The following is a 27,386-nucleotide window of genomic DNA, read 5'->3' as shown; positions in this document are numbered from 1 at the left end:
CCTGCCGGCTTGTGACTGTCTTTGGGCGGGGCGGATATGTGAACGGCACCCGCTGTTTCCCCGAGACAAAACAAAATACTTGCTTTCACGTTTGAGTCCCCAAATACAAAAAAAAACCAACAAAAAACTTCTTAACCACACCCGAAAAAGTCGCTTTTGAGATAATATGTCGTCAAAGAAGGTTGGAATGTTACTAGTTCTAGCTACAAAATCGCCAAGTTGTCTTTTTCCTGTTCCTGTCTCCTCGCGCCTTGAGGCGTTCAGTCGCACTCGTAATTATGAGTGTTAGGCGCTAAATGTGAATTGCTCAGTCAAAACTATTTTTAATGTAGCTTTTTGAATTCTTTGAATAAACCACTGTTCTATGGATTATCACATGAAATTGCACCAATAATGAAGTAGTCCGGATCAGCTAAACTGCAAAATAATGCATATTTTATTATTTTTTTTAATAAAAGACAAGGATGAGTCACAAAGCAACAATATTGTTCACCATCTAAAAACTATTTTCCCCCCACATGTGAAATTCTAAAAGTTTCCCCAGGAGAGGTTTTTGTTGTTGTAGCTACCAATTTCTGCAATAAAGATGTTTGCTAAGAAACAAGTCATCTAAAAAAGGGAATTTGTGCGTCGACAGAAAAAAGTACATCAGACAGCAAAGTGAGAGCAATCTACTTGGACTATGTGCTCAAAGGCTTTACAAACTTTTGTTCATATAAATAGTGACATCTCTAAATTGGAAGCCTGGAAAGCAGCTTTTTTCGTTGAAACATCACAGTACATCAAATGAGAGTTGCTACTTTACAAATAAATTACTGTATAGTAGAACATGTAATAATAATAATAATAATAATAAAAAAAAGAAACAACCAAACAAAATGTGCTCCTGACAGAAAAAAAAGCCACATTTCTCGGGACAGCTGCCTTTTTTACCTTACACATAACGTGACAACAAGCGCTATGTGTTCCCGCAAGAATTTTAGTTAAAAATTGTACACAAATGTCATCAATATGCATTTTTGCCGTGAATGCAAAGTGGTAAAGTTGAGAGCTTTTGGGTTAGGATACAATATTGTCATGTTTAATGAATATTTTTGTACAAATCCCTCCAAAATTGCGAAGAAAACAAGCTCTTCCAATGCTGTAAAGACTTATATAAATATATGGACATTCCTCATATGTTCCTATTACGGTCTGTGGTCTTTGCAAAATATATTAAACCTGAGATAAACAGACCAATGCTTTAAAAGTGTTTAAAAGCGTCGAATGAATGGCGGCTGATTAACGTCCATTGTGGGAAAAATGGAGGCTTTTAATAAAAACGTATAATTGAGACCCCTGTATTCAGTCAAATCAATACCAGAGCACAATTTCATCGAAATAACCTAAAAACTTCAATTTGTGCAAAGACTATATAAAAGCGTTAAAGCTCTAAAATAAGAAAAAAAAATATGTGAAAATATATCAAGTTTTAATTTTAACTTTACAAGAACGTGAAGGGAAGGGGAGCCTTTCTGTTATTTTACCTGAGCATTTGAGCAAAAACTGTCTGAAAAATTAGAACACAGAATTTACCTTTGAGTTTGTATCAATGTGAGGTATATAATTTAACGTTTATGAAAATGTCTCTCCTAAATGAAACGCATGAATAAAGAAGAAAAAAAAAAAGTAGTTCCCTAAGTAAGTATCAAGGAAAACATGCTGACTATTGAAACTAATACCCAGAATAAAGCATTTGTGAATTAAAAAAAAAATGCTAGGGAATTAAAAGCAATTTAAAAGTAAACATAACTGCTATGACTGAAGTGAGGAAAGATGCTCTGAATGGAACAAAAGTGGATTCTAAAAGCTTGTGAGGTGAGGTTTTGGTAAGCACGGTGCAGCCCTCCCTTTAACTACTGTGAACAGAAAGAAAAACAAGCACCATCTATAGACACACTTTGCTACTTGGAACTGTGGGTGTGGATTCATGTGTGTGTGTGTGTGTGTGTGTGTGTGTGTGTGTGCAGCAAGCAGTGGGTCAGTTGATGTGTGTCGAGTCGAAGGAAGGAGAAGCTGCTTGTGGTGATGCAGTTACATTGCTGATGCTCCGCCATCTTTACCCTACAAAATAAAATAAAAATAATGATGTATTTTCATGCACATTAATTAATGCAGATAGCATGTAGCTAACAACATAATTTTTATTACTGGACAGGACATTCATTCATTTTCTACCGCTTATCCTCACAAGGGAAAAAAAAAAACACGCATGCACGGGCAGAACGTGCAAACTCCATACAGAGATGTCCAAGGGGGGAATCGAACTCCGGTGTCCGAGCTGTGTGGCCTATGTGCTAACCACTCGAGCTGGCAACATTCATTCATTCATTCATTCTCTACCGCTTATCCTAACAAGTGTCGCGGGGGTGCTGGAGCCTATCCCAGCTGTCTTCTGGACTGGTGGCAAGCCAATCACAGGGCACATATAGACAAACAACCATTCACACTCACATTCATACCTGGTGCCCGTGGGCACTATGCTGGCGACTTCGGTTATAAAGCATATCCAAGTTTCATTTCAATTTTGGTTTTTGAAATGTAAGGCTGGACATCTGCACTAACATTCCAATTCTCCCGTTTGTTTTTATTAGCATTGGAATCGAGAATCAAAGCAACAAACCGGAATCAGAATAATTCCAATTCAAATGAAGCCCAACTCTATTAAAATGTGAGGGGTGTATTCCTTGTACTGAAGTCAAAATGGCTATACTCATACCTGATCATAGTCAATATCGCTGTCTGCGGTAATGACGATCCTTTTCTCCACCCGGGTCTCCGAAGAGCCACTTTTCACTATCTACATCAGGAAAATAAAACATACAATTATCAGGTTAGTATTTGGTCAAATAAACACAGTACATTGAAGTATATGTGCGGATGACCTTTGAGATATGAGTAGTCGTGGTGGTGACTGATGTGCCGCTGGTGGTTTCTGAGGTCTGAGAGATGGACACCGTAGTGCTTTCTTTGTCCTCCTCTGTACTGTCGACTACACCCTGAAAAAGACAACAACAAAAAAAATTGACGATGAATTGGTGATGAGAGAATGTTTAAGTTGTGTTACCGAGTAGGAACGTTGGAAAATACACTCAGCCATTTGACAAATAAAAAAAAATTGTCCCTGACACAGGGTCCCCAGTCCCCAGGGTCCAAATAAAAAAAAAACTGTCCTTGACACAGGGTCCCCTGGACCCCAGGGTCCCCGGACCCCAGGGTCCCCGGACCCCAGGGTCCCCGGACCCCAGGGTCCCCAGGGTCCCCAGGGTCCCCGGACCCCAGGGTCCCCACGGTCCCCGGACCCCAGGGTCCCCAGGGTCCCCAGGGTCCCCGGACCCCAGGGTCCCCAGGGTCCCCAGGGTCCCCGGACCCCAGGGTCCCCAGGGTCCCCGGACCCCAGGGTCCCCAGGGTCCCCGGACCCCAGGGTCCCCGGTCCCCAGGGTCCCCGGACCCCAGGGTCCCCGGACCCCAGGGTCCCCGGACCCCAGGGTCCCCGGTCCCCAGGGTCCCCGGTCCCCAGGGTCCCCGGACCCCAGGGTCCCCGGACCCCAGGGTCCCCGGTCCCCAGGGTCCCAGGGTCCCCGGACCCCAGGGTCCCCAGGGTCCCCGACTCCTAGCAAAACCTCATTTCAGTGCCTGAAACCGACACCAAGTCCCTACCTTTGAAGACTCATAGGTGACAGTCTGGGTTGGGACGATAGGGACCTCTGTGGTGGAGATGCCACTGGGTAAGGAGTTGGAGGCGGCAGTGATGGTGACTGTCTGGGTCTGCACCAAAGGGGGCTGTGGATGGGAGCATAGCCCCCATGAGTGGCTGTTTGAACCAGACACACACCTCTCACCCCCCACACACTGCAAACCTTTCACAACATGCACGTCTTTGTGGGAATTTAGTCAATTTTCAAAAGAATCCCGTCTCCATTACCGGTGATTTGAAAGGAAACCAGAAAAAACGAGAAGCCAGAGAAAAACCAAGACGACCATTTATCTTGTAACGGTGCCGCAGTGGTGAGCAAATATGGCAAGCAAAGAAATGACACCAAGCTCAAGCAGGAGACAGGAAATCAGCCTGATGTAGAAGAGAAACTACCTGGAAGCTACGTATGACCTGTGGACCACTGCAACTGAAATAAGGAGCAGTAGAAGATCCGACTACATTCCCAGAGTGCTCCAAAAATCCGGAACATTCTTCCGTCTGGCTGTCATTTAAAGATTTAGCAGAGAAATCAGACAGGGGAGGGAGTTGCACCATCTCCACTTTTACCATAGGAACCAGAGATGACTTGAAAACTATAGGTTCTTCCTGATCACATGACCTCTCCACTGGAATATTTGCAGAGTGGTCCACAGTGGGAGTGGAAAGGTTGGAAAAGTCCAACGTGACGATGGTTTCCTCATGCGAAGGTTTCGCCTCCTTTCGTCCTCTCACACTAATAAAGCCATTTAATTCCTGTGTTAGTTGTAGAGATAAACAAAATACCGTATTTTCTGGACTATAAGTCGCTCCGAAATACATAATTAGGTAGAAAAAACATATATAAGTCGCACTGGAGTATAAGTCGCATTTTTTGCAGGTAATTTATTTTACAAACTACTTAACCAAAACATTACGTCCTCTTGGAAGGCAAGTTCTAACATTAATAAAAGAATAGAGAACAGGCTGAATAGGTGTAAGATATGCTAACACAATGGTTATTAGCTACACAAAAAATAAACATGAACAGAAAAGGTTTCATTTATAAGTCGCTCTGGAGTATAAGTCGCAGGAACAGCCAACCTATGAAAAAAAATGTGACTTATAGTCCGGAAAATACAATATATAAGTCGCACTGAACTATATGTTGCATTTTTTATATATAAAAAATATATATAATTTAATAATAATTTAATTTGGGCGGCACGGCGGTCAAGTGGTTAGCGCGCAGACCTCACAGCTAGGAGACCAGGGTTCAATTCCACCCTTGGCCATCTCTGTGTGGAGTTTGCATGTTCTCCCCGTGCATGCGTGGGTTCTCTCCGGGTACTCCGGTTTCCTCCCACATTCCAAAAACATGCTAGGTTAATTGGCTACTCCAAATTGTCCATAGGTATGAATGTGAGTGTGAATGGTTGTTTGTCTATATGTGCCCTGTGATTGGCTGGCCACCAGTCCAGGGTGTACCCCGCCTCTCGCCCGAAGACAGCTGGGATAGGCTCCAGCAACCCCTGCGACCCTCATGAGGAAAAGCGGTAGAAAATGAATGAATGAATATTATTTAATATAAATATATATTTAATCTAAATATTTATATAAATATATTTTAATATAAATGTATTTTTTATATATTATATATATATATATATTATTTTTATATATTATATATATATATATATATATTATTTTATATATATATATAAAATCAGACATTTCATCCTAAAAGGCAAGTTATAATAATAATAATAAAATGGAGAATAGGCGAAGTAGACATCTGCAAATGTAATGTGAATAGGTGGTATGTTAATGTAACATCACTATTATCAGTTATTCTGATAAATATAGCCTAAACAACATAACTCGTTTAACCTGTCATTTGCAGAATTTTCTATTTTGACTTCTGTTTGATGTTTAAATATGAATGGTTCAATAGTACATGAGTGACGGGAGTAGCAGATACTGGCACACAAGCCTAAATCGCCTTCTCACGGCTGTCAGTGTAAAAAAAAAAAAAAACATACAGTATATCTGTAAGTCGCAGAACAAGCCAAACCATAATAATAAAAAAAAAAAAAAAAGTCCGGAAAATACATTACTCAAAATTCAAAATGCATGAATCCACAACCATTGAAGTGTATATGGAATGCCTTTATTCTTTGGTCATGCAACAGGACCGGTGCAGTTGTTATATTACTGCCTTGCCCATTATTGTGAAGGACTAGTATGTTGGAAAATGTAGCTGCCTCGCGGATTCGCATCACAGTAATTATGCACTGTGATAAATATTTTGGACACCAAACATGTAAAATATTGTATCATGGCTCAAAGATTAAATACAGTTATTCCCTCCAAAGATCTTAAAAACACTCGACAATACAAACTGACACTCACAATGTGTATAAAAGTATGTAAAAGGGATGCAGACAGAGAATAGAAGACCTGTTGAAATGTGTTACTATGTCACATATAAATAATGAGTCCGATAGAAATCAGAGAAAAATGCAGAAGAAAGAGTAGTGGGTTCGATTCCAGTGCTAACTTGAGTCTTGAGAATGAGTCTGTTTGGGGAAATGGTACGGTGTCAGGAAATGGAAAAAGGTGACAGTCTTATTCCAGAGAGGATACAGAGGAGGGCGGGGGGAGAAAAAATGGTGGCTTCTCAGGTGGAGCGGAGGATGGGGGTTAAAAAAAAAAATGAAGAAAGCTACAGTGATGTCGGAGAAGAGAAAGCGAGAGATTGATTGATTGATGGCAAAGGTGATTGGGTGCTGTCTCCGCAGGTCACACTCACACCTGTGTGGGACTTCCACAGAGTCCAGAAGGCCCCTCAGCTGCGTTTGGAGTAGAAGTCTAGCAGGGGGCCGCGCGGGAGGCGGGTGACAAACTGAAGGGGGGGGTTGGGGAGCAGGGGAGAGAGATGAGAGGGAGGAATTTTGATGGTAATTGAACTTGTAAAAAATATAGGTAAGTATTTGTAAATGTGAAATTTAGATCATTATTAATGACAAGTGTTATTATTAACTATTAACCCTCCTCTTGTGTTTTAACCGACCCAGGAAACTCTATTTCAACAAAATAAAACCAAAAAAATTATTTTTACTACATTTTAAAATGGTCTGAAAATTGAAATTATGACCACTGTATTGTTAGGGTCGGTTATAATAATGACTTTATGACTATAAAGCAATATTTTGAGCCAAAACTGAAATCATAAGTGTCCAATTAATTAGCAACCAGCTCCTCTTCTCATCATGTAAGCTTCAGGGGATTCTCATTTGTTGCTGAAAACAATAATTTTTCTACCTTTTCTGGACATTAATATATATATGGGTCAAAATTGACCCAAATACCATAGATGTTTCTTTAGTGATTAATAAAAAAAAATTAGAAAATAAATCCAACTAATTGATTTAAGAGATATGTTCTATATCCCTCAGTAATAGCCATGTAACAAAAGAACCTTCAATGTATTAGTATGATTCTTTTGAGGTTCATTTTCTACCATTTTTGGATATTAAAATTGAGGGGTATAGTGACAAAAAAAGGCTTACATGCCCCCAAAAAATATATAAAAAACAATATTTTTGGAAATTAAAATTGAGGGGGAGGTGACAAAAAATGGCCTACATGCCCACACCAAAAGTATTAAAACTGATATTTTTTTAAATTAAAATTGAGGGGTATGGTGACAAAAAAATGCCTACATGCCCACACCAAAAATATTAAAACCAATATTTTTGGAAATTAAAATTGAGGGGTATAGTGACAAAAAATGCCTACATGCCCACACCAAAAGTATTAAAACCAACATTTTTGGAAATTAAAATTGAGGGGTATAGTGACAAAAAATGGCCAACATGCCCACACCAAAATTATTATAATCAACATTTTTGGAAATTAAAATTGAGGGGTATAGTGACACAAAATGGCCTACATGCCCACACCAAAAGTATTAAAACCAATATTTTTGGACAATAAAATTAAGGGGTATAGTGACAGAAAATGGCCTACATGCCCACACAAAAAGTATTAAAACTGATATTTTTTTTTAAATTAAAATTGAGGGGTATGGTGACAAAAAAAGGCCTACATGCCCACACCAAAAATATTAAAACCAACATTTTTGGAAATTAAAATTGAGGGGTATAGTGACAAAAACTGGCCTCAATGCCCACACCAAAAGTATTAAAACTAATATTTTCATGAATGAGGAAGCCTAAGAAGGTAACCAAGACATGAGAAGCAAATTTGATGGTAACTTATTATTTTTAGTGTATTTTATAGCTGATTTAATACATGGGTCAAAACCAATCCATTAACATAAGAGATGATACCAGAAAGCTAACACAAGAGGAAGGTTAATGATTTGTTTTCCGTTAAATATGCTAAAAATGAGCGTTATGTAACTTGCTCACTGTAATTTCATCTGGCTATATTTATTCTAATTCCCCTGCTCATTGCAGATTTTTGATTGTTCAGTACAACAGATGGAGTGGGACAATTTCATGTTATAAAAACAGAACACATTAAAAAGGTGTCCAACGTGAAAATCCATCTGTGAGACTATATCGAGGATATGGCTCCATATCACATTAATGCAAGATGTGATGCGGGATTAGCATTTATTCTCGCAATGGGTTTGATTCTATTGCTAACCTTGTCTCTTGTACAGGTTGATGTTTGGAAGAAAGCAGCAGTGAAATGAAAAGTGGGAGGAAAGAGTGCAAAGCAAACACATTAAAGCAAAAAAAAAAAAAAATAATAATAATAATAAAGTATGATGAAGGAGGGATAGAGGAGAGCGGGAGAGGTCAAGTCTGCGTGCAGTTAGGGGGGGTCATTCATCTGTCATCATGCGATGCGGACATGTCAGAAGCATGTGAGTGGATGCCCGCCGTGTCTCACAGATGCGTCATCCACATCATCATTTTTTTTTTTGAGTGAAGACACAGAAGTGCAGGGCCTATTCAACCGGTCCAGCTCCATTTTTTTTTTTCCCATACGCATGCGTGTGCGTGTGCTGCATATAACATGCCGGGTATGAGCATGCACCACACGCAGTTACCGTCAAACAAACAATCAAAGAAGCAACTTGGAAGTCGTTTTAGTCGAATGATCTTATGAAAGTCATCCAAATTGCACATGACTTAAAAGCGCACACAATCCAGTGATGCTTTTCCAAACACGCAACAACAAACCTTATGAACAATCTAATGATAGGACACATGCGTGTATATTTTTGCATCGAGTTTGAAGGGGTTTATAATATATGATCATGTCTGCTTCCGTGTTTTTTGCTGTGACAAAACTTACCCCATCTGCACCGGGCTGACCATTGACACCCACGGAGCGTAACGGGGAGTGCGTGGACAGACGCTTGTCCCATTCGCTGGGCCTGGATTCTGGGACGGCTTCCATGAAGTTCCTCTTCAGCTCACTGATACTGGCGTGATGCCTGAGAAGGTCCTCCTGGGGCTTATCAAACTCCTACATTTGGAAAAGGCCAGGAAGGGGGAAGAGAGAGGGAGGAACAGGAGTAAAGTGGAGGTGTGGATAGGATCAAAAAAAAATTATTGGGAGGGGGTGGGACAAAGTGAGGAAGGGAAAATGGAGGAAATCGGAATATTTAAAGTTGGACATAATGAAAGGAGAGGAAAGAAAAAAAGTAGAAAGGGTTATTAAAAATGTTGGCTAAATATGAGCCTAAATATGATTAAATAAGCAAAAGCAGAGTTAGTGATTCTATGTGACCACAAATGACATGGGCCATATATTAAATATTAAAAATTACTCAGAACTCAGAGACTCATTGGAACGACACCAAAGTTCTCAGATTTGTTTGATTTATGATATTCCAAAACCATGATTTGTCTGAGTTGATTATGCCATAAAATGATATATATATATATATATAGCATGATTTTTGCAAATCAACAAGCAAGTGAGTAAAAATAAAAGTCATAATACAATAGCGGGGAAAAAAAAGCACAACAAACCTGTTTGAATTCAGCACAAAAAACACATAATATTAAACAGTGATGCCAAAGAGCAACTTAATGTTAAATGTCATCAAATACATATTCTTATAGTAATTAATTAAATTAATTATTCACAATTTCTGTTGCTTGTTTTTTTTATTGCAAAATTCTTTCAGTGCATTAAAAGCAAATTAGAAAATTAGATGGGAGTTTAAAATGATAAGAAGCAGAAAAGCGGAACAGGAGAATACTGATGATCTAAAAAGATTATAGAATAAATATGCAGGGAGGTAGGGATAGTTATATTCATACTGGACCGGTCGCCAGCCAATCACAGGGCACATATAGACAAACAGCCATTCACACTCACATTCATACCTATGGACAATTTGGAGTCGCCAATTAACCTACTCTTCAACTTATGGCTTATTAGAGCCCCGTAGATGACATAACACCCCTATAGTCACCTTAACACCCAAATTACCCAGTATGACATTCATTCATTTTTTACAGCTTATCCTCACGAGGGTCGCAGGGGGTGCTGGAGCCTATCCCAGCTGTTTTCGGGCAAGAGGCGGGGTACACCCTGGACTGGTGGCCAGCCAATCACAGGGCACATATAGACAAACAACCATTCACACTTACATTCATACCTATGGACAATTTGGAGTCGCCAATTAACCTACCCTTCAACTGCCTCATTTTTGTTAGGGCTTATTAGAGCCCCGTAGATGACATAACACCCCTATAGTCACCTTAACACCCAAATTACCCCAGTATGACATTCATTCATTTTCTACTGCTTATCCTCACAAGGGTCGCAGGGGGTGCTGGAGCCTATCCCAGATGTCTTACCCCTGGACTGGTCGCCAGCCAATCACAGGGCACATATAGACAAACAACCATTCACACTCACATTCATACCTATGGACAATTTGGAGTCGCCGATTAACCTAGCATGTTTTTGGAATGTGGGAGGAAACCGGAGTACCCGGAGAAAAAACCCACGCATGCACGGGGAGAACATGCAAACTCCACACAGAGATGGCCGAGGGTGGAATTGAACCCCGGTCTCCTAGCTGTGAGGTCTGCGCGCTAACCACTAGACCACCGTGCCGCCCAGGATAGTCATATGACTTTGAAAAACCCACTCAGTGTAAGTATCAAGAACAACTGTCACATTGGTATTGGTCTTCATTTCAACAGCACTCTCCTGAGATAAGTGGATTAGAGCCGCCATAAAAAGTGATCTATCTATATATCCAATTAGAGAAGCCGATGCGAGTTCAAAAATAGTCATGCAAGCGTGATATGAATCAGCAGCCAATCAGTGCGCCAAAGAGCAAGAAAAACACAGCAAGAGACTGACATCTCCGGCAGAGAGATACAAACCTCCAACATTAAAAGGCTATGTCTGATATAAATTGAGTCTCCCTCAATTTTCTTAGCTCTTTTCTGTGAAAAATGAACAGAAAAAAAAGGGGACGGGGTGAGTATCAGGGTGTCAGTTTCCGTGCGTGTTAGCAGCTAATTGCTGCACCTCAGACATGCACAGTAGAAGATTTACAGAAATGTTTATTTCAAAAGATGACATGCAAAATGGTTGAACTAAAAAAAAAAATCAAAGTTTCAGTATTTTAGTTTGAAGTTAAATTATGAAACAAGGATGCTAGTTGTGATAAAATACTGCAGTAGTTATCATGATGTACACACATAAGTAAAGTCAACAGTACATATACTAATCATGCATGTGCATTTCAGGGTTATAACAGCATGCAATAAGGAATTAAATGTTAATAAATGACTAATGAGTGTAAAATCTTATGATTATACAGTAAACCTCGGATATATCGGATTCAATTGTTCCCACTGGTTTTGTCTGATATAAGCGAAATCCGTTATATGCGTATACCGGAAAATGTCCGTTTTACGCATATATCGGATTTATATCCGGTATATGTGTAAATCGGATTTTATCCGTTATAAAAAGGCACTTCCTTGACTATGTTTCCAATGTACCTGGACGCGCAGGCAACGCTGCAAATGACGTCGTATAGCGGCCTGTCACGATTCGGCGAATCGGAGCGCCACGATGCGGCCATCCGATATATGCGAGGGAAATTTAATGGAAATGCATTGGAACGGGACTGGAGATTTTGTCCGAAATAGGCGAAATCCGTTATAAAAAATCCAATATATGCAATGAATTTTTATTGGAAATGCATTACAGAAAAATCGGTTCTCTGTCTGTTGTGAGCGAATTTACGATATATCCGAGGTTTACTGTACTAAGGCTAAGCTAGCAAATAATAGATTAAGATATGCCTTTATTCGTCCCTCAGTGGGGAAATTTGTATTGCACTGCAGCAAGAGTACAGAGTCAGTTAAGCAGTACAAAATACACAATATAGAAAAATAAACAATATAAACAATCCAAGTATTAACAAAAATCAACAGTTTTTCCCAGAGTTATATACAATACAGTATGTAGATAATATGAAACGAGGTGAGATATAATAATAATAATACTCTGTACCCGTTGCTACGTCATTTAAACTGCGTATACCTTGAACTTAATATAACCTAGCTACTGTATATGGAAGTAAATGATAAAAGGATGGAATTAGTCATCATCATTAAAATGGAGAAATGACTGCAGAGGACACACAAAGCTACGAATCTGACCTTTCGTAATTGCACCACTTCCTTACTCGCCACCTCAAACTAGGATGAGAGAGGGAGACGTGTTAGCATAAGATGCTTCTCCTGGGGCCGAGGTGTTTGACACTAACCTGAATGTCCCCATTGATGGAAGGGGTCAGTGAGGAGTCTAGAGATCTGTGGTCCCTCCACGCCGCTGACTACAGCGGCAAGAGACACGGTTCAGGGAACAATCTGTGTTTTGGGTGCTTTGAGTATTTACTAAAAGATGATTTACCACCAAATAAAAATAAGGCACCAGTTTTTCAAAATTAGGTCATACTAAAAATGACACATTTATGAGCAAGGAAACAGTAAAATATAAAGCCAAAATAAATAGCAGTCTTAGTAGAGAAACCCAGACTTCCCGGTCCATAGACATAATCCCTCCAGCGTGTCCTACGTCTGCCCCGGGGAATTTTCCCGGCTGGGCATGCCCAGAACACGTCACCAGGGAGCACTTCGTTCCCAACCCGGAGGGAGCACTCCACCCTTTTTCGACTGAGAACCATGGCCTCTGATTTGGAGGTACTGAGTCTCAAACCGTCCCAGTAAACGCTGAAGGTCGCAGCCCGAAGAAGCCATAAGAACCACATCATCTGCAAATAGCAGAGATGAGATTCTAAGGCCCCCCCGAACCGGACACCCTCAACACCTTGGCTGCGCCTAGAAATTCTGTCCATTAAAAATTGTGAACAGAATCGGTGACAAATGGCAGCCTTGGCGGAGGCCAACGTTTGCGAACCAGACTCCTGCCCCGTTTGTACAAGGACCGGATAGCACGTAGTAGCGCGCCACCAATCCCGTACTCACGGAGCACCCCCGAGGGACACCGTTGAATGCCTTTTCCAGATCCACAAAGCACATGTAGACTGGTTGGGCACCCTCAATCACCGTCATGAGGGTGTAGAGCTGGTTCAGTGTTCCACGATCAGAACGAAAACCGCATTGGACCTCTTGTAACAAAGGTTCGACTAACAATCGAACCCTTCTCTCTACTAAGACTGCTGCCCCCGTTGACCCGGACCCGGATAAGCGTAGGAAAATGGATGGGATGGATGGAAAATAAATACCTTGACTTCGGTTTTTGATGGCTCAACCGCTTCTAAAGTGACCTCCAGTGTCCTTTCTTCTTTGATGGTAGTCCTGATTGGAGTGGAGGTCTGGGGCTGTTCCAATGGTGCCATGGGGATTCCGGCTTCTGCTAGAGCAGCTTGGGAGAAGACTGGAGCGCTGACGGGACGGGTGCTCCTCTGTGTGACCACCACTGAACAACACAGACAAATCGGAACGTATGATGGTTACAAAAACAAGTCATAACCATAATTATCACAATAAATACCACAAACAATTCGCAAAATGCCAGAAAAACAAGAAATCGCAAGCTTCCGAGAAGTGAGCGCATATTCTTTACCTTGTATTCTCCCTCACGGACTTCTCGAAGTAGATCACAAGTAAATAACCAGCAAGTTGAAAGAATGTTAGAAAGCTCAACTTGACTGAAGCAATGAGGAAATGTGAAGCAATATTTCTTCAATCTGCAAAACAACGTGCAGTCAAGAACGGACAAGTGCTGTGATCAACCATCATCCATCTTGACTTGATGTTAATAAGCGTCAAAGAAAGCAGGAAAAATGTAAAAAAAAAATCAATCCCAAAACAGGCGGACTACCTGACTTTCTGGGGCCAGTGTCTAGTAGAAGAAACCAATCGTCATCAACACGAGTGTTTTTGAGGCGAGGTCTTTCTTCCAGGATCTGTTTCTCAAACTGTGGCCTTGTCTCAAAAACAGGAATCCTCGTTTTGATCTCAGCAGTTCTTGGAAGTTCTGCCAGGAGTCGGATGGGCTCAGGGACAGCAACTAATAATAATTAATATCACACAATATCATGAAATACATTAGAAATGAAAGCAACCCTAACCTCCATTAACCCTCCTCTTGTGTTAGGGTCGGCACCGAACTGTTTTACATTTTAATGCATAAAAAAAATTACATAAATAATTATTGCATCAAGGCTTTTTGACATAGTCAGGAAACTCTATTTCAACAAAATAAAACCCAAAAAATAATTTTTACTACATTTTTAAATGGTCTGAAAATTGAAATTATGACCACTGTATTGTTAGGGTCGGTTATAATAATATGACTATAAAGCAATATTTTGAGCCAAAACTGAAATGTATATGGGTCAAAATTGACCTGAACACCATAGATCAGGGGTCTCTAACACGCAGCCCGCGGGGCCAAATGTGGCCCGCAGGACACTAGTTTGAGGCCCCCGCCTTGATATGAAAGTTTAATGTTGGTTTGATATAGATGCTGTATGGTATCATGTACCCAGAAAAAAATTATTACATTTGATTAATGTTCATGTTAAAGGTTAAATAACTGTTAATAGTTATCCTCCCTATCCGTGTGGAAGTGGTAAGTTTTTGGCTATTTAAGTTTAAAGGAAATAACTTGAAGGCTACCGTTTAGGTCGCTAGCTCTCTAGTTTGCGAGTTAGCATGTGTCTCAAGACCCTGCGGTTGCGCAATATGTTGTAAATAAAAAGAGTATAAATGTGACTATAGCCGTGTTTTGTCATGTCTACAGGGCTCTAATAATGCTTTGTTCATTTTAATCTGAAAAAAATAATTTGTCTACCCGCCAACTATATGTGGTTTATTAAGTTTTTATTATTTGCCGTTTTATTATTATTATTATATTTATTTACTTATGACTGATTGATTTTCTTTATTCTTGATTTATTTATTTTTCATCTTATTTTGTGTTGAAAAATAAAAAGTCAGATATTTAAGAACAGTGCAATGTTTTATCAGAGCTTTTCTTGTAGAAAATCGGAACCAAAGCGAAGTTTTTTAAATTTTTTTGTTTTTAATAAATGCATTTTTTTTTTTGAAAACCTGATGCGGCCCAGTCTCACCCAGACCAGAGCTCCAGTGGCCCCCAAGTAAATTGAGTTTGAGACCCTTGCCATAGATGTTTCTTTAGTGATTAATACTAAAATGAGAACATAAATAAAATTGATTTAAGAGATATGTTCTATATCCCTCAGTAATAGCCAGGTAACAAAATAACCTTCAATTTATTGATATGATTCTTTTGACGTTCATTTTACCATTTTTGGTCATTGAAATCGAGGTGTATAGTGACAAAAAAGGCCTACATGCCCACACCAAAAGTATTAAAACCAATATTTTCATGGATGAGGAAGCAAATTTGATGGTAACTTATTATTTTTAGTGTATTTTATAGCTGATTTAATACATGGGTCAAAACCGAGCCGTTAACATAAGAGATGATACCAGAAAGCTAACACAAGAGGAAGGTTAATGATTTGAAACACCAAAAATAGCTTAGGTAGGTTTGTCGTAGAATAAACGCAAATCATTGCAGACATAGTTGAACTGCCCGTCAAAATATACCTGATTTTTTCCGAGCCACATCCAGAAGAATAAACCAATCATCGTCCACCTTTCTCTCTGCCGGACGTGAGGACATCTCCTGCACCCATATCTCCTCCACAATAGTAATTCTCTGCAGTGACCTCTTCTCTATAACTGCAAAGCCTTTTGATGCCGTTACATCAGGATAGCTTCTGACAGGTTCAGGTACTACAGTAAAGTACAAATGAAAGGTGAGCTCAGGAAACTTGGCTGAAAAGTTGAAAAGATCTCTTCTCTACTAATGTAATGCCGTGTAAAATTGACAAATACCCGGTGCTTTTTCTGCAGCATCTAGGAGAGCAAACCAATCATCATCCACCTCTCTTGGCTGCGGTGGTTTAATCTCAACAAACTTCACTGGTGGCCTCGTATCTTCTATGGTGTATTTTGGTGTTGGTCCTTTGAGTGCTGACACATCCACAGTAGGCTCAACCACAGTAACTAACACAGAAAGAAATGAATATTCTTGCTGCAGTTGCTGATTAGAAATAAAACTCACATAACCACGGAAGATATTTAGCATTCATATTAAGGATGAGCCAATATATCGGGCCGATATTTGCGTTCTTTACTTGAATCGGTATCGGTTGATACGCGCGTGGGTTCACAGATGTATTTTTCCTCCGCATGATTGACAGACAGGCATCCGCCGGGCAGCTTTGTGTTGCCGGAAGACCCTACAAAACCCCTCCCTCCCCCACTGCAAGTTGATAATGCCGTTTAAATGTGTGTTTAAGACAGCTGAATCCTACTGTGTTCAGTGTTTACATTTCAATAAATATTTGTTTGAAACATGAGACCTGTAATATTTGTTATCATTATTATTTTTTCATGTAAATTGAGGGATCAAAAGCAGTATCGGCTACAAATATCGTCCTAAGCAAAATCGGCCATCGGCTAAAGGTGATGGGACAAAAATCAGCATCGGCCCCCAGAAAACATATCGGTCGATCCCTAGTGTTTACATTTCAATAAATATTTGTTTAAACTGGAGACCTATAATATTTGTTATCATTATCATTTTTTCATTTAAATTGAGGGATCAAAAGCAGTATCGGCTACAAATATCAGCCTAAGCAAAATCGGCCATCGGCTAAGGGTGATGGGGAAAAAATCGGTATCGGTCAATCCCTAGTGTTTACATTTCAAAAATATTTGTTTAAACTGGAGACCTATAATATTTGTTATCATTTTTTTTCATTTAAATTGAGGGAGCAAAAGCAGTATCGGCTACAAATATCGGCCTAAGTAAAATCGGTCATCGGCTAAGGGTGATGGGGAAAAAAATCGGCATCGGCCCAAAAAAAAACATATCGGTGGATACGTAGTGTTTACATTTCAATAAATATTTGTTTAAACTTGAGACCTGGAATATTTGTTATCATTATAATTTTTTGATGTAAATTGAGGGAGCAAAAGCAGCATCGGCCACAAATATCGGCCTAAGCAAAATCGGCCATTGGCTAAGGGTGATGGGGAAAAAAATCGGTATCGGCCCCAAAAAACATATCGTCGATCCCTAGTGTTTACATATCAATAAATATTTGTTTAAAATTGAGACCTGTAATATTTGTTATCATTGTCATTTTTTCATGTAAATTGAGGGAGCAAAAGCAGTATCGGCCACAAATATCGGCCTAAGCAAAATCGGCCATTGGCTAAGGTTGATGGGGAAAAAAACCGGTATCGGCCCCAAAAAAACATATTGTCGATCCCTAGTGTTTACATTTCAATAAATATTTGTTTAAACTTGAGAAAAAAATCGGTATCGGCCCGATAAAAAACATATCGGTCAATCCCTAATTCATATTTTTGCAATACTTCACTTGGACGGAATTTAGGTGCATGTTTGATACCTGATGGTACAGCGGCAGTCTTTTCTGTGATGATATCAAACAGGGCAAACCAATCATCTTCTCCTTCCCTTCCTGATGTCGGTCCAACAGGGCTCAGTCTCATTTCCGAGAAACGTGTCTCATCACGCCTGCTCTCACCAATTATCATCTTCTCCCATGTTCTACTTTCAGTGGTTAACACCTCAGTCTCAAACGGCTTCCTCACAGCCACAGTAACTGGCAGAAGCAGACAAAGTGAGTGTTTTTATCAAGTGCCATACTGTAAGTATATATCAGATATATAGGGGCTGGCGTAAACACACATTGTATACCTGGAGGTATTCGGACTGCCTCCTCCCGAATTGCATCAAACACAACAAACCAGTCATCAATGCTTTCTGGCTGTGACTGCAATGGCGGCTGTTTCATCTGGTAAAGCCCAACCTCATCAAACGCAGGTCCAACATCCGGATAGATTTTAGCTGGCATTGGTAGGGTATCTGTTTTAGAATGAACATTTTAGTTTGGTTGGTTTACTGATGTGTGTGAAAAGTACAAAAAAAACGACATAAGTACCTGTTGGTACAAAGGTTCTTTCTCTGGGAAAAATGTCCAGAAGTAGAAACCAGTCATCATTTCTACTGATGACTGATTGGACTATTTTCTGTTCTGGTTGTGTCTCTATGTTCTGCACCTTAATCGGTTCTATTTCAACCTCCATTTGTTCTTCAGTCAGAGTAGAAATGCTTTTCTCTGGGTCATCATGCACAGCAACGGTCACTTGGCAAAAAAAAGGTTGCAAAACATTAAAGCATTGATTTTTTTATGCAGTAAAAAAAGTACCATAAATCAGCAATACCTGGAGGAATAAACTGTATTACTCTGGTGGGAACATCCAGAAGTAAAAACCAGTCATCCTCTATTTCGGTTATACCCCGTGACATCATTGTGACTTCTCTTAAGCTCAGATCATCTTTCATTCCCGTTTCTTCCACTACTGCGACTTCCGCGGGTTTGTCTTTCGGTTCAAGTTCCGTCATGTCAGCCACAGAGACGTCGTCTTTACCAGGCACGTCAAAAGCGACTATAATGAAAAGATACAAATCCTCAGATGCTACAGATGTCGAAGAGAGTCTAAAGAATACCAGCGAAGCTCAAAGTGCCTGCTTGCTTTTTTGTAAAGGACTTCAAGCAATACCTGGTGGCACAATAGTTGTTTCTTTGGCAACAACATCCAGCAACACAAACCAGTCATCATTTCGCTTTTTCGCCAGCTGCTGTCGGAATTCTGGAAGATGTGTTGGCGGCTGTTCGCTTATCTCGCTCTCTTCAAGTGGAACCTCCCTAATCTCCTCGTACATTTCAACCACAGAGACTCTGAAACTCTCAGCCTCCATCGGGTCTTGTTCCGTGAAGTTAACTGACATGAGTAGAACACGGACGAGCATGAGAAGAGGGTACAAGCCAGTTGAAGCGTTACGGTAAGCAGCACACAATATTCAGATCTATGTACCTGGTTGGACATAGGTTGGTTCTTTGGGAACTACATGCAGCAAAACAAACCAGTCGTCATCTCTTTGTGGGAACTTTTCTTCCGTTATCGATGACTCTTGCGGTATTAAGGTGCTTTCAACATCATATGTTGGAACCTCTTTTGAAGTGAAAAACACCCCCTCATCCAAATCAACAGGCTCCACCGATGTGACTGAACAAAGTAAGGAGAATGGGGTGAAAAGTTGCTCTAGTACATTGAATTTTCATTTTGACAAAATTAGCATCCATTAGGAGACAATAAGGTTTAACCCATAGTCATTCATTCATTCATTTTCTACCGCTTTTTACTCACGAGGATTGCTGGAGCCTATCCCAGCTGCCTCTGTCTGTCTTGAGAGGCGGGGTACACCCTGGACTGGTGGCCAGCCAATCACAGGGCACATATAGACAAACAACCATTCACACTCACATTCATACCTATGGACAATTTGGAGTCGCTAATTAAGCTAGCATGTTTTGGGAATGTGGGAGGAAACCGGAGTACGCGGAGAAAAGAACACGCAAACTCCAAACAGAGATTGGCCGAAGTTGGAATAGAAACCCTGGTCTCCTAGCTGTGAGGCATGCGCGCTAACCACTTGTCAACCATGCAGCCCTTACTTTTACTCATTCACTGAAAATGTCAAGCATTTTCAAGTCACCAGGCTAAAGTCCGAGTCAAGTCCTGAGTCGTTGGTGTCAAAGTCTTTAGTAATAATATTAAGTCAAGTCCAAAGTCATCGAAAGTGTGACTTGAGTACAAATCTCATGACTCTAGTCCTGACCTGTGACCTTTTTTAAGTTTGTTCATTCATTTATTTTCTACCGCTTATCCTCTTGAGGGTGACGGGAGATGCTGGAGCCTATCCCAGCTGTCTTCGGGCGAGAGGCGGGGTACACCCTGGACTGGTTGCCAGCCAATCACAGGGCACATATAGACAAACAACCATTCACACTCACATTCATACCTATGGACAATTTGGAGTCGCTAATTAACCTAGCATGTTTTTGGAATGTGGGAGGAAACCGGAGTACCTGGAGAAAAGAACATGCAAACTCCAAACAGAGATGGCCGAAGGTGGAATCGAACCCCGGTCTCCTAGCTGTGAGGCCTGTGCGCTAACCACTTGTCAACCATGCAGCCCTTACTTTTACTCATTCACTGAAAATGTCAAGTCACCAGGCTAAAGTCCGAGTCAAGTCCTGAGTCGTTGGTGTCAAAGTCTTACAAGGCTATGGTAATAAATGGACTGGTGGCCAGCCAATCACAGGGCACATATAGACAAACAACCATTCACACTCACATGGTGATGGACAATTTGGAGTCGCTAATTAACCTAGCATGTTTTTGGAATGTGGGAGGAAACCGGAGTACCCGGAGAAAAGAACATGCAAACTCCAAACAGAGATGGCCGAAGGTGGAATCAAACCCCGGTCTCCTAGCTGTGAGGCCTGTGCGCTAACCACTCAAACGCTATGCAGCCCTTACTTTTACTCATTCACTGAAAATGTCAAGCATTTTCAAGTCATCAGGCTAAAGTCCGAGTCAAGTCCTGAGTCGTTGGTGTCAAAGTCTTACAAGGCTTTGGTAATAAATGGACTGGTGGCCAGCCAATCACAGGGCACATATAGACAAACAACCATTCACACTCACATTCATACCTATGGATAATTTGGAGTCGCTAATTAACCTAGCATGTTTTGGAATGTGGGAGGAAACCGGAGTAACCAGAGAAAAGAACATCCAAACTCCAAACAGATATGGCCTAAGGTGGAATCGAACCCCGGTCTCCTAGCTGTGAGGCATGCATGCTAACCACTTCTACACCGTGCCGCCCTGCCCCATAGTCAAAACTTGAGAAAGTTGTTCATTCACAACGATATACTGTACCTGGTTTGACGACAGCCGTGTATGGTGGACGATCAAAAAGCATGGCCCACATATCCTTTCCTTCTATTCGTTGAGATCTATTTTTAATATTAAGCATCTCAGTAACACTCTCAACTCTGACGTCTTTTATTTCTGTCTGCACTCGAACCTCAACTAATCTCTTTTCGGACATTATGAGCTTTGCCTGGGCCTCATTTGTAACATCAGGCTGCTGCTGGTCAAGAAAAGCAACTCTCTTCTTGGTTCTTTCCACCCTGTGGTAGGTTACCCCAGAAGAGGGAATCATTTGTGGAGGACTAAAGTTCTCCTCCACCTCGTTTTGCCATTCTTCTTCTAACTGACGTAGCTTCTCTCTCAAATTACTGTCAAACAAACTGGCGTCCTTGTTTTTACTCTCCACTTCAGCCTCCTCACCCACAGGTAAAAGTCCCTTGAAGAACACCTCCTTGATTTGCTCCTCTAATTCATCCACATCTTCTGCGTCATTACTTTTCCTCACCGCCATCACAGAATCTTTCAACACATTCCACGTTATAGCTTCACTTTCTTTTTGTAACTCTTCCTCTTTTAGTTTGACAACTTCCTGCTCCCCTAATTCTTCTTCTATGACTTCCTGGATCCGATCTGCCATTTCATCGACTTCTTGGAGCCTTTCTTCCAAATCCTTCACTTTCCTCAGCCTCCTTTCTAAATCTTGCATCTCTTCTAGGTTGTCCACTAACATCACCATCGTCTCTAGCTTCTCAGTGAGATCCTTTTCTGTCAATTCTTGTTCGGTAATACACTCAAACTGTTCATCCTCCAACTGGGTCTGGGCTGCAAGGAGGGGAAGAGGACTAGGATTTATTAAAAAGGCCAATAATGCACATGTTGTAGAAAAGTATATACATTGTCTGTTTGGAAAATCATAACGGCACACAGAGTGACTCACACTGAAGTTTATCGACATAAAATGACAGGTTGGGGATTCGGTCAAAGTCACAGAACCAGTCGTAGTGCTGTTCCTGTGCTGGTCGCAATAGCCTGTCAACAGAGCTGACGTCGGCTAAGCTGAGCTTAGCTGGAGGGTAAATAACGGAAATCAAATAATACATTACAAAAAAATTGAAGAACATCGGGTACTACAAATGCTCATACCTGGTCGTTTCACAAAATCAAAAGACGGGGAAAACGGAAAAGGAGGTTGTCGTTTGAGCAGGGATGACCACTCATCGTCGTTTTTAGTCTGAAGTTGTGCGTCAGCAGATGAAAGCTCCCACCATGGCCGACCACCTTCATGAGTGTTCCAGGACTGAATAAATGCCTGACCTCTGGCTGTGAAAAGATGATTATGATGATGATGTGATGGAGTTATGTGCGACGGTGACCGTCCTTCAAGGCACATGAAAAGCTTTGTGAGTCCGGTAAGTCAGAGTTAGTCAGCTCAATAGGTGCTACTTCTAAAAAGCATAGCCAACGCTGCCATCGCAATGTGTTCTTTCAATAACAGCCAATCAGCAGAGATGATTACGAAGCTTAGGTAGCCGGGTTAAGATGCCGAGCCCAAAGCAACAACCAAACATCAAGCTGCAAACCAAAACAGAAGCCTCGACTGACTAACAGGAGCGACAAAGTTGATATTCATATATGCAGTGACCAAAAGTACCCTGGGATCACGCCAGGCAAAGCCGAGCCAGTCACTGCGATGACAAGTTAAACATTCACGCCATAGGTGAAAGGTCGTCCTTGTGAGAGTGTTAAAGGCGGCAAATGAGCCATGGATGGAAGCCATTAGTGAATCAATGAGTACGGGAGGAAAAAGCGCAAGCAAAGCTTCAGACAATTCCAGGTACCTGGAAGTTCTAGGAAAGGGTAGGGTTTGTCAGAAGTAAGTATCAGCGACCAGTCATCAACCTCGGACCTGGTTGATGCTGTGAGCGTCTGGAGAGTCTCGTCTCCAGCTGTCGGACCGAAGGAAGAGAATCTTTTACGATTCGAGGTTTGTGGAATGCGATGATAGGCATTCAAGTGCGTACCTCCATCTAGGTTGCGGGAGAGTCGTTTGCTCGCAGAGCGTGTGAAGCGAGGGGCCGGGCGGTCGATCATGGAACTTGCTTGCCGGGTCTGGGCCTGAGTGCGCCCGCTGTATCTGAACTTGGAGCCCAAGACGAGGAAGCGACGGGACGAGGGAGCTTCTATTGTTGAAACCCTGAGAGATAGAAATATGTGTTTAATGTTCCAGCCTCGTCGATTTTCAACCACTGGCACCGCGGCACATTAGTGTACCTTGAGAAACCATCAGGTGTGCCGTGAGGAATTATCCAATATCACTTTTTATAATTAACATTTATCAATCATCATTTGCAAATATTATGTCAATAGTATACATCAGGGGTCTCAAACTCAATTTACTTGGGGGCCACTGGAGTTAGGGTCCGGGCGAGACTGGGCCCCGCATCAGGTTTTCAAAAAAAAAAAAATGCATTATTAAAAACAGAAAAATGAATAAACTTTGCTTTGGGTTCAATTTTCTACAAGAAAAGCTCTGATAAAACATTCCACTGTTCTCAAATATCTTACTTTTTATTTTTCTGCACAAAATAAGATGAAAAATAAATAAACAAATCAAGAATAAAGAAAATCAATTAATCAGTAATAAATAAATAATAATAATAATAAAACAGTAAATAATAAAAACTTAAGAAACCACATATAGTTGGTGGGTAGACAAATTATTTTTTTCAGATTAAAATGAACAAAGCATTATTAGAGCCCTGTAGACATGACAAAACACGACTGTAGTCACATTTATACTTTTTTTATTTACAACATATTGCGCAACTGCAGGGTCCTGAGACACATGCTAACTCGCAAACTAGAGAGCTAGCGACCTAAACGGTAGCCTTCAAGTTATTTCCTTTCCCAAAACTTACCACTTCCACACGGATAGGGAGGATAACTATTAACAGTTATTTAACCTTTAACATGAACATTAATCAAACGTAATAATTTTTTCAGGGTACATGATACCATACAGCATCCATATCAAACTTGCGCGGGCCGCACTAACATTAAACTTTCATATCAAGGCGGGGGGGCTCAAACTAGTGTCCTGCGGGCCACATTTGGCCCCCGCGGGCCGCGTGTTTGAGACCCCCGATTTACAACACATTGTGCAACTGCAGGGTCTTGAGACACATGCTAACTCGCAAACTAGAGAGCTAGCGACCTAAACGGTAGCCTTCAAGTTATTTCCTTTAACCTTAAATAGCTAATAACTTACCACTTCCACACGGATAAGGAGGATAACTATTAACAGTTATTTAACCTTTAACATGAACATTAATCAAATGTAATATTTTTTTCTGGGTACATGATATCATACAGCATCCATATCAAACTAACATTAAACTTTCATATCAAGGCGGGGGGGCCTCAAACTAGTGTCCTGCGGGCCACATTTGGCCCGCATTGACTACAATGTTGTGTAATTTGCCAAGCGACAACTGTGACCCTGAGAGGGTTCATTCTCAGGTTAGGTTGAGTGCAAGGTAGCTGGTCAAACGGACATGGAGCCAATTTCACGGATTAGGCTCCACTTAGCCAATTACACAGAGGACAGACCTAAAGACGTGTTACCAAGCAGGGAAATGACATTCAAACTGGGTTAGTTCAACTTCTTCTTACCTAAAGAAGGTGTGATGTTCAACGCAGACCTTCCACAACTTCTTTGAGGCTTTGTAGTTGGGCAGTTTGAAGCCGATTGTGCTTTCATACTGCTCTTGCTGAAGGTGGAAAAAAAGAAAAAGAACGTTAGGGAAGAGTCAAAGATGGTGACATTGGGTTGATCACATTAGTCGGCCACCCAGCATGAAGCATGACATTTACCCTGAAGCAAAGTCGCATTAACACATTCTAAATCCGGTCCAGTTAAAGAATTCAATGAAGTAAAAAAAAAAAAAAAGAAAACAAGCCATTTATACTCTGATTAAACACACAGATTAAAGTAACTAATCCTAAATTAACTTCACTAAACGCAAAAGCAACAGGTATTGTCTTCACCCTTGCAGTTGTTTTTTGTGTTCTTTGGCAGAATCACACAAAAACTGCATCACTCATTCATTCATTTTCTACCGCTTATCCTCACGAGGGTCGCGGGGGATGCTGGAGCCTATCCCAGCTGTCTTCGGGCAAGAGGCGGGGTACACCCTGGACTGGTGGCCAGCCAATCACAGGGCACATATAGACAAACAACCATTCACACTCACATTCATACCTATGGACAATTTGGAGTCGCCAATTAACCTACCCTTCAACTTAGAGCTTATTAGAGTCCCGTAGATGACATAACACCCCTATAGTCACCTTAACACCCAAATTACCCAGTATGACATTCATTCATTTTCTACTGCTTATCCTCACAAGGGTCACAGGGGGTGCTGGAGCCTATCCCAGCTGTCTTCGGGCGTGAGGCGGGGTACACCCTGGACTGGCTGCGAGCCAATCATAGGGCACATATAGACAAACAACCATTCACACTCACATTCATACCTATGGACAATTTGGAGTGGCCATTTAACCTACCCTTCAACTGCCTCATTCTTGTTAGGGCTTATTAGAGGCCCGTAGATGACATAACACCCCTATAGTCACCTTAACACCCAAATTACCCAGTATGACATTCATTCATTTTCTACTGCTTATCCTCACAAGGGTTGCGGGGGATGCTGGAGCCTATCCCAGCTGTCTTCAAGCAAGAGGCGGGGTACACCCTGGACTGGTCGCTAACCAATCACAGGGCACATATAGACAAACAACCATTCACACTCACATTCATACCTATGGACAATTTGGAGTCGCTAATTAACCTAGCATGTTTTTGGAATGTGGGAGGAAACCGGAGTACCCGGAGAAAACCCATGCATGCACGAGGAAGAACATGCAAACTCCACACAGAGATGGCCGAGGGTGGAATTGAACCCTGGTCTCCAAGCTGTGAGGTCTGCGCGCTAACCACTCGACCACCATGCAGCCAAAACTGCATCACTGATGTCCAAAAAAATGTGTATTGGTGCATCTCAAGAAGCAGTGATAGTTTAAGAGGAAGGTTAACTGGAATGTTTTAAAATAAAATAAACAAATAAAATACAGTATCAAGCCTGTAAACAAAATTACACAATAAATAATTTACATTAGGTATTATTATTATTATATATGTAGCAAATGTCTGTGAGCATGCACCATTTTGGCTGTTTTGTTTATATTTACTTTGCAGAGCAAACACCTTAGTAAGCGTCGACTGTCACGACAAAGGCTGCAGTTTGTTTTTTTTAATGAACGAATGAAGTCGTATTATTCATAAATGAACAAAAAAACGTATATTACTGTGATTTACCTCAGATGGCCTGATCTTAATAAAGAAGCTGCTGCGTTTGTAGGAGATCTTGAGAACTTTTGGCCAAGGGAAACGGTTGATTCTCAGCTTGTCCTTGTAAACCATGAGACCACTAGAGCAAACCCCCAGCGTAATGTCCACACCGTCAAGATCCTGGAAGCACAAAGAGAGCGTGATAACAATAGCTACATTTACATGAGGAGTTTTTCCTCTTTCCGAATGACCTTTCCGAAAGCAATGGTATACATGGGAAGGAATATTCCAATGGCGTGTCTACATGCGACGCTATAATCAACCAGAATAGTCAATGGGGCATGCGCAGTAAAGCGTAAACACCAACATCACGTGATACCGACTTCCTCCAGTTTTTCTTTCACTTGTTGGAATAACTCCGTATTCCCATTTTTTTTCCTTCGTCCAGTCTTGAAATTTAGTTTGAATCAAAAACAAACTTTCCGCAGCAGTCCAGTGCCGATTGCTCGCCTCCATTTTTTTTTAAATCGAAGAACATCTTAAGCTGCGTGTTACGTCATATCTGAGCATTCGCTGAAAGAACGCACCCGGGAACAGGAAAAGATAAAGTTCAATCTTGCTAATATTTTATAATTAAGATCGGCAGATGTTTTATATAGATATGTATTTAATTTTTTAATAAAACTGGACTTGTGAATGGCGTATAGAAGGGTTTAGATTCTGTTCCACAGATGGCGCTAATGCACACGAAAGCTGCTTGCCAACCGCCAATAAACAACAGAAGAAGAAAGAACGCAGTCTGACAACTTTCCGTTTGAGCGGGTACAAGATACCTCAATCAGATTGGGGAAAGGAATATTCCACCCCTGGGAATCCGATTATATATTCATTCGGATTGGGACTTTTCTTTCGGAATGA

General features: G+C 41.0%; 1 protein-coding gene across 10 annotated transcripts in view; it reads right to left on the bottom strand.

Annotated features, from left to right (window-relative positions):
- Positions 1 to 408: 408 nt before the first annotated feature.
- LOC131137133 (uncharacterized) overlaps positions 409 to 27,386 on the bottom strand; it is a 46,345-nt gene continuing 19,367 nt past the window's right edge. For 3 of the 10 annotated variants that reach the window (XM_058084720.1, XM_058084719.1, XM_058084712.1), the window contains exons 8-32: positions 26,496 to 26,648; positions 24,788 to 24,885; positions 23,137 to 23,309; positions 22,954 to 23,061; positions 22,259 to 22,435; positions 22,053 to 22,181; positions 21,122 to 21,937; positions 19,211 to 19,402; positions 18,896 to 19,117; positions 18,557 to 18,781; positions 18,274 to 18,477; positions 18,030 to 18,197; positions 17,719 to 17,934; positions 16,133 to 16,303; positions 15,842 to 16,030; positions 14,085 to 14,273; positions 13,486 to 13,679; positions 12,505 to 12,573; positions 12,398 to 12,436; positions 11,105 to 11,167; positions 9,048 to 9,221; positions 3,701 to 3,823; positions 2,925 to 3,038; positions 2,759 to 2,839; positions 409 to 2,103 (exon numbers count right to left, since the gene is read on the bottom strand). In XM_058084720.1, the coding sequence (XP_057940703.1) occupies positions 2,074 to 2,103; positions 2,759 to 2,839; positions 2,925 to 3,038; positions 3,701 to 3,823; positions 9,048 to 9,221; positions 11,105 to 11,167; positions 12,398 to 12,436; positions 12,505 to 12,573; positions 13,486 to 13,679; positions 14,085 to 14,273; positions 15,842 to 16,030; positions 16,133 to 16,303; positions 17,719 to 17,934; positions 18,030 to 18,197; positions 18,274 to 18,477; positions 18,557 to 18,781; positions 18,896 to 19,117; positions 19,211 to 19,402; positions 21,122 to 21,937; positions 22,053 to 22,181; positions 22,259 to 22,435; positions 22,954 to 23,061; positions 23,137 to 23,309; positions 24,788 to 24,885; positions 26,496 to 26,648 (4,317 nt within the window). In that variant the 3' untranslated portion in view covers positions 409 to 2,073. Of the gene's footprint in view, positions 2,104 to 2,758; positions 2,840 to 2,924; positions 3,039 to 3,700; positions 3,824 to 5,470; positions 6,619 to 9,047; positions 9,222 to 11,104; positions 11,168 to 12,397; positions 12,437 to 12,504; positions 12,574 to 13,485; positions 13,680 to 13,826; positions 13,951 to 14,084; positions 14,274 to 15,841; positions 16,031 to 16,132; positions 16,304 to 17,718; positions 17,935 to 18,029; positions 18,198 to 18,273; positions 18,478 to 18,556; positions 18,782 to 18,895; positions 19,118 to 19,210; positions 19,403 to 21,121; positions 21,938 to 22,052; positions 22,182 to 22,258; positions 22,436 to 22,953; positions 23,062 to 23,136; positions 23,310 to 24,787; positions 24,886 to 26,495; positions 26,649 to 27,386 lie in introns of those variants that run through there. The other 7 variants (XM_058084714.1, XM_058084713.1, XM_058084718.1 and 4 more) reach the window with 7 other exon arrangements.

Source organism: Doryrhamphus excisus, chromosome 10, assembly GCF_030265055.1.
Source record: "Doryrhamphus excisus isolate RoL2022-K1 chromosome 10, RoL_Dexc_1.0, whole genome shotgun sequence".
NCBI lineage: Eukaryota > Metazoa > Chordata > Actinopteri > Syngnathiformes > Syngnathidae > Doryrhamphus > Doryrhamphus excisus.
This window is presented reverse-complemented; position numbering and strand designations above follow the sequence as displayed.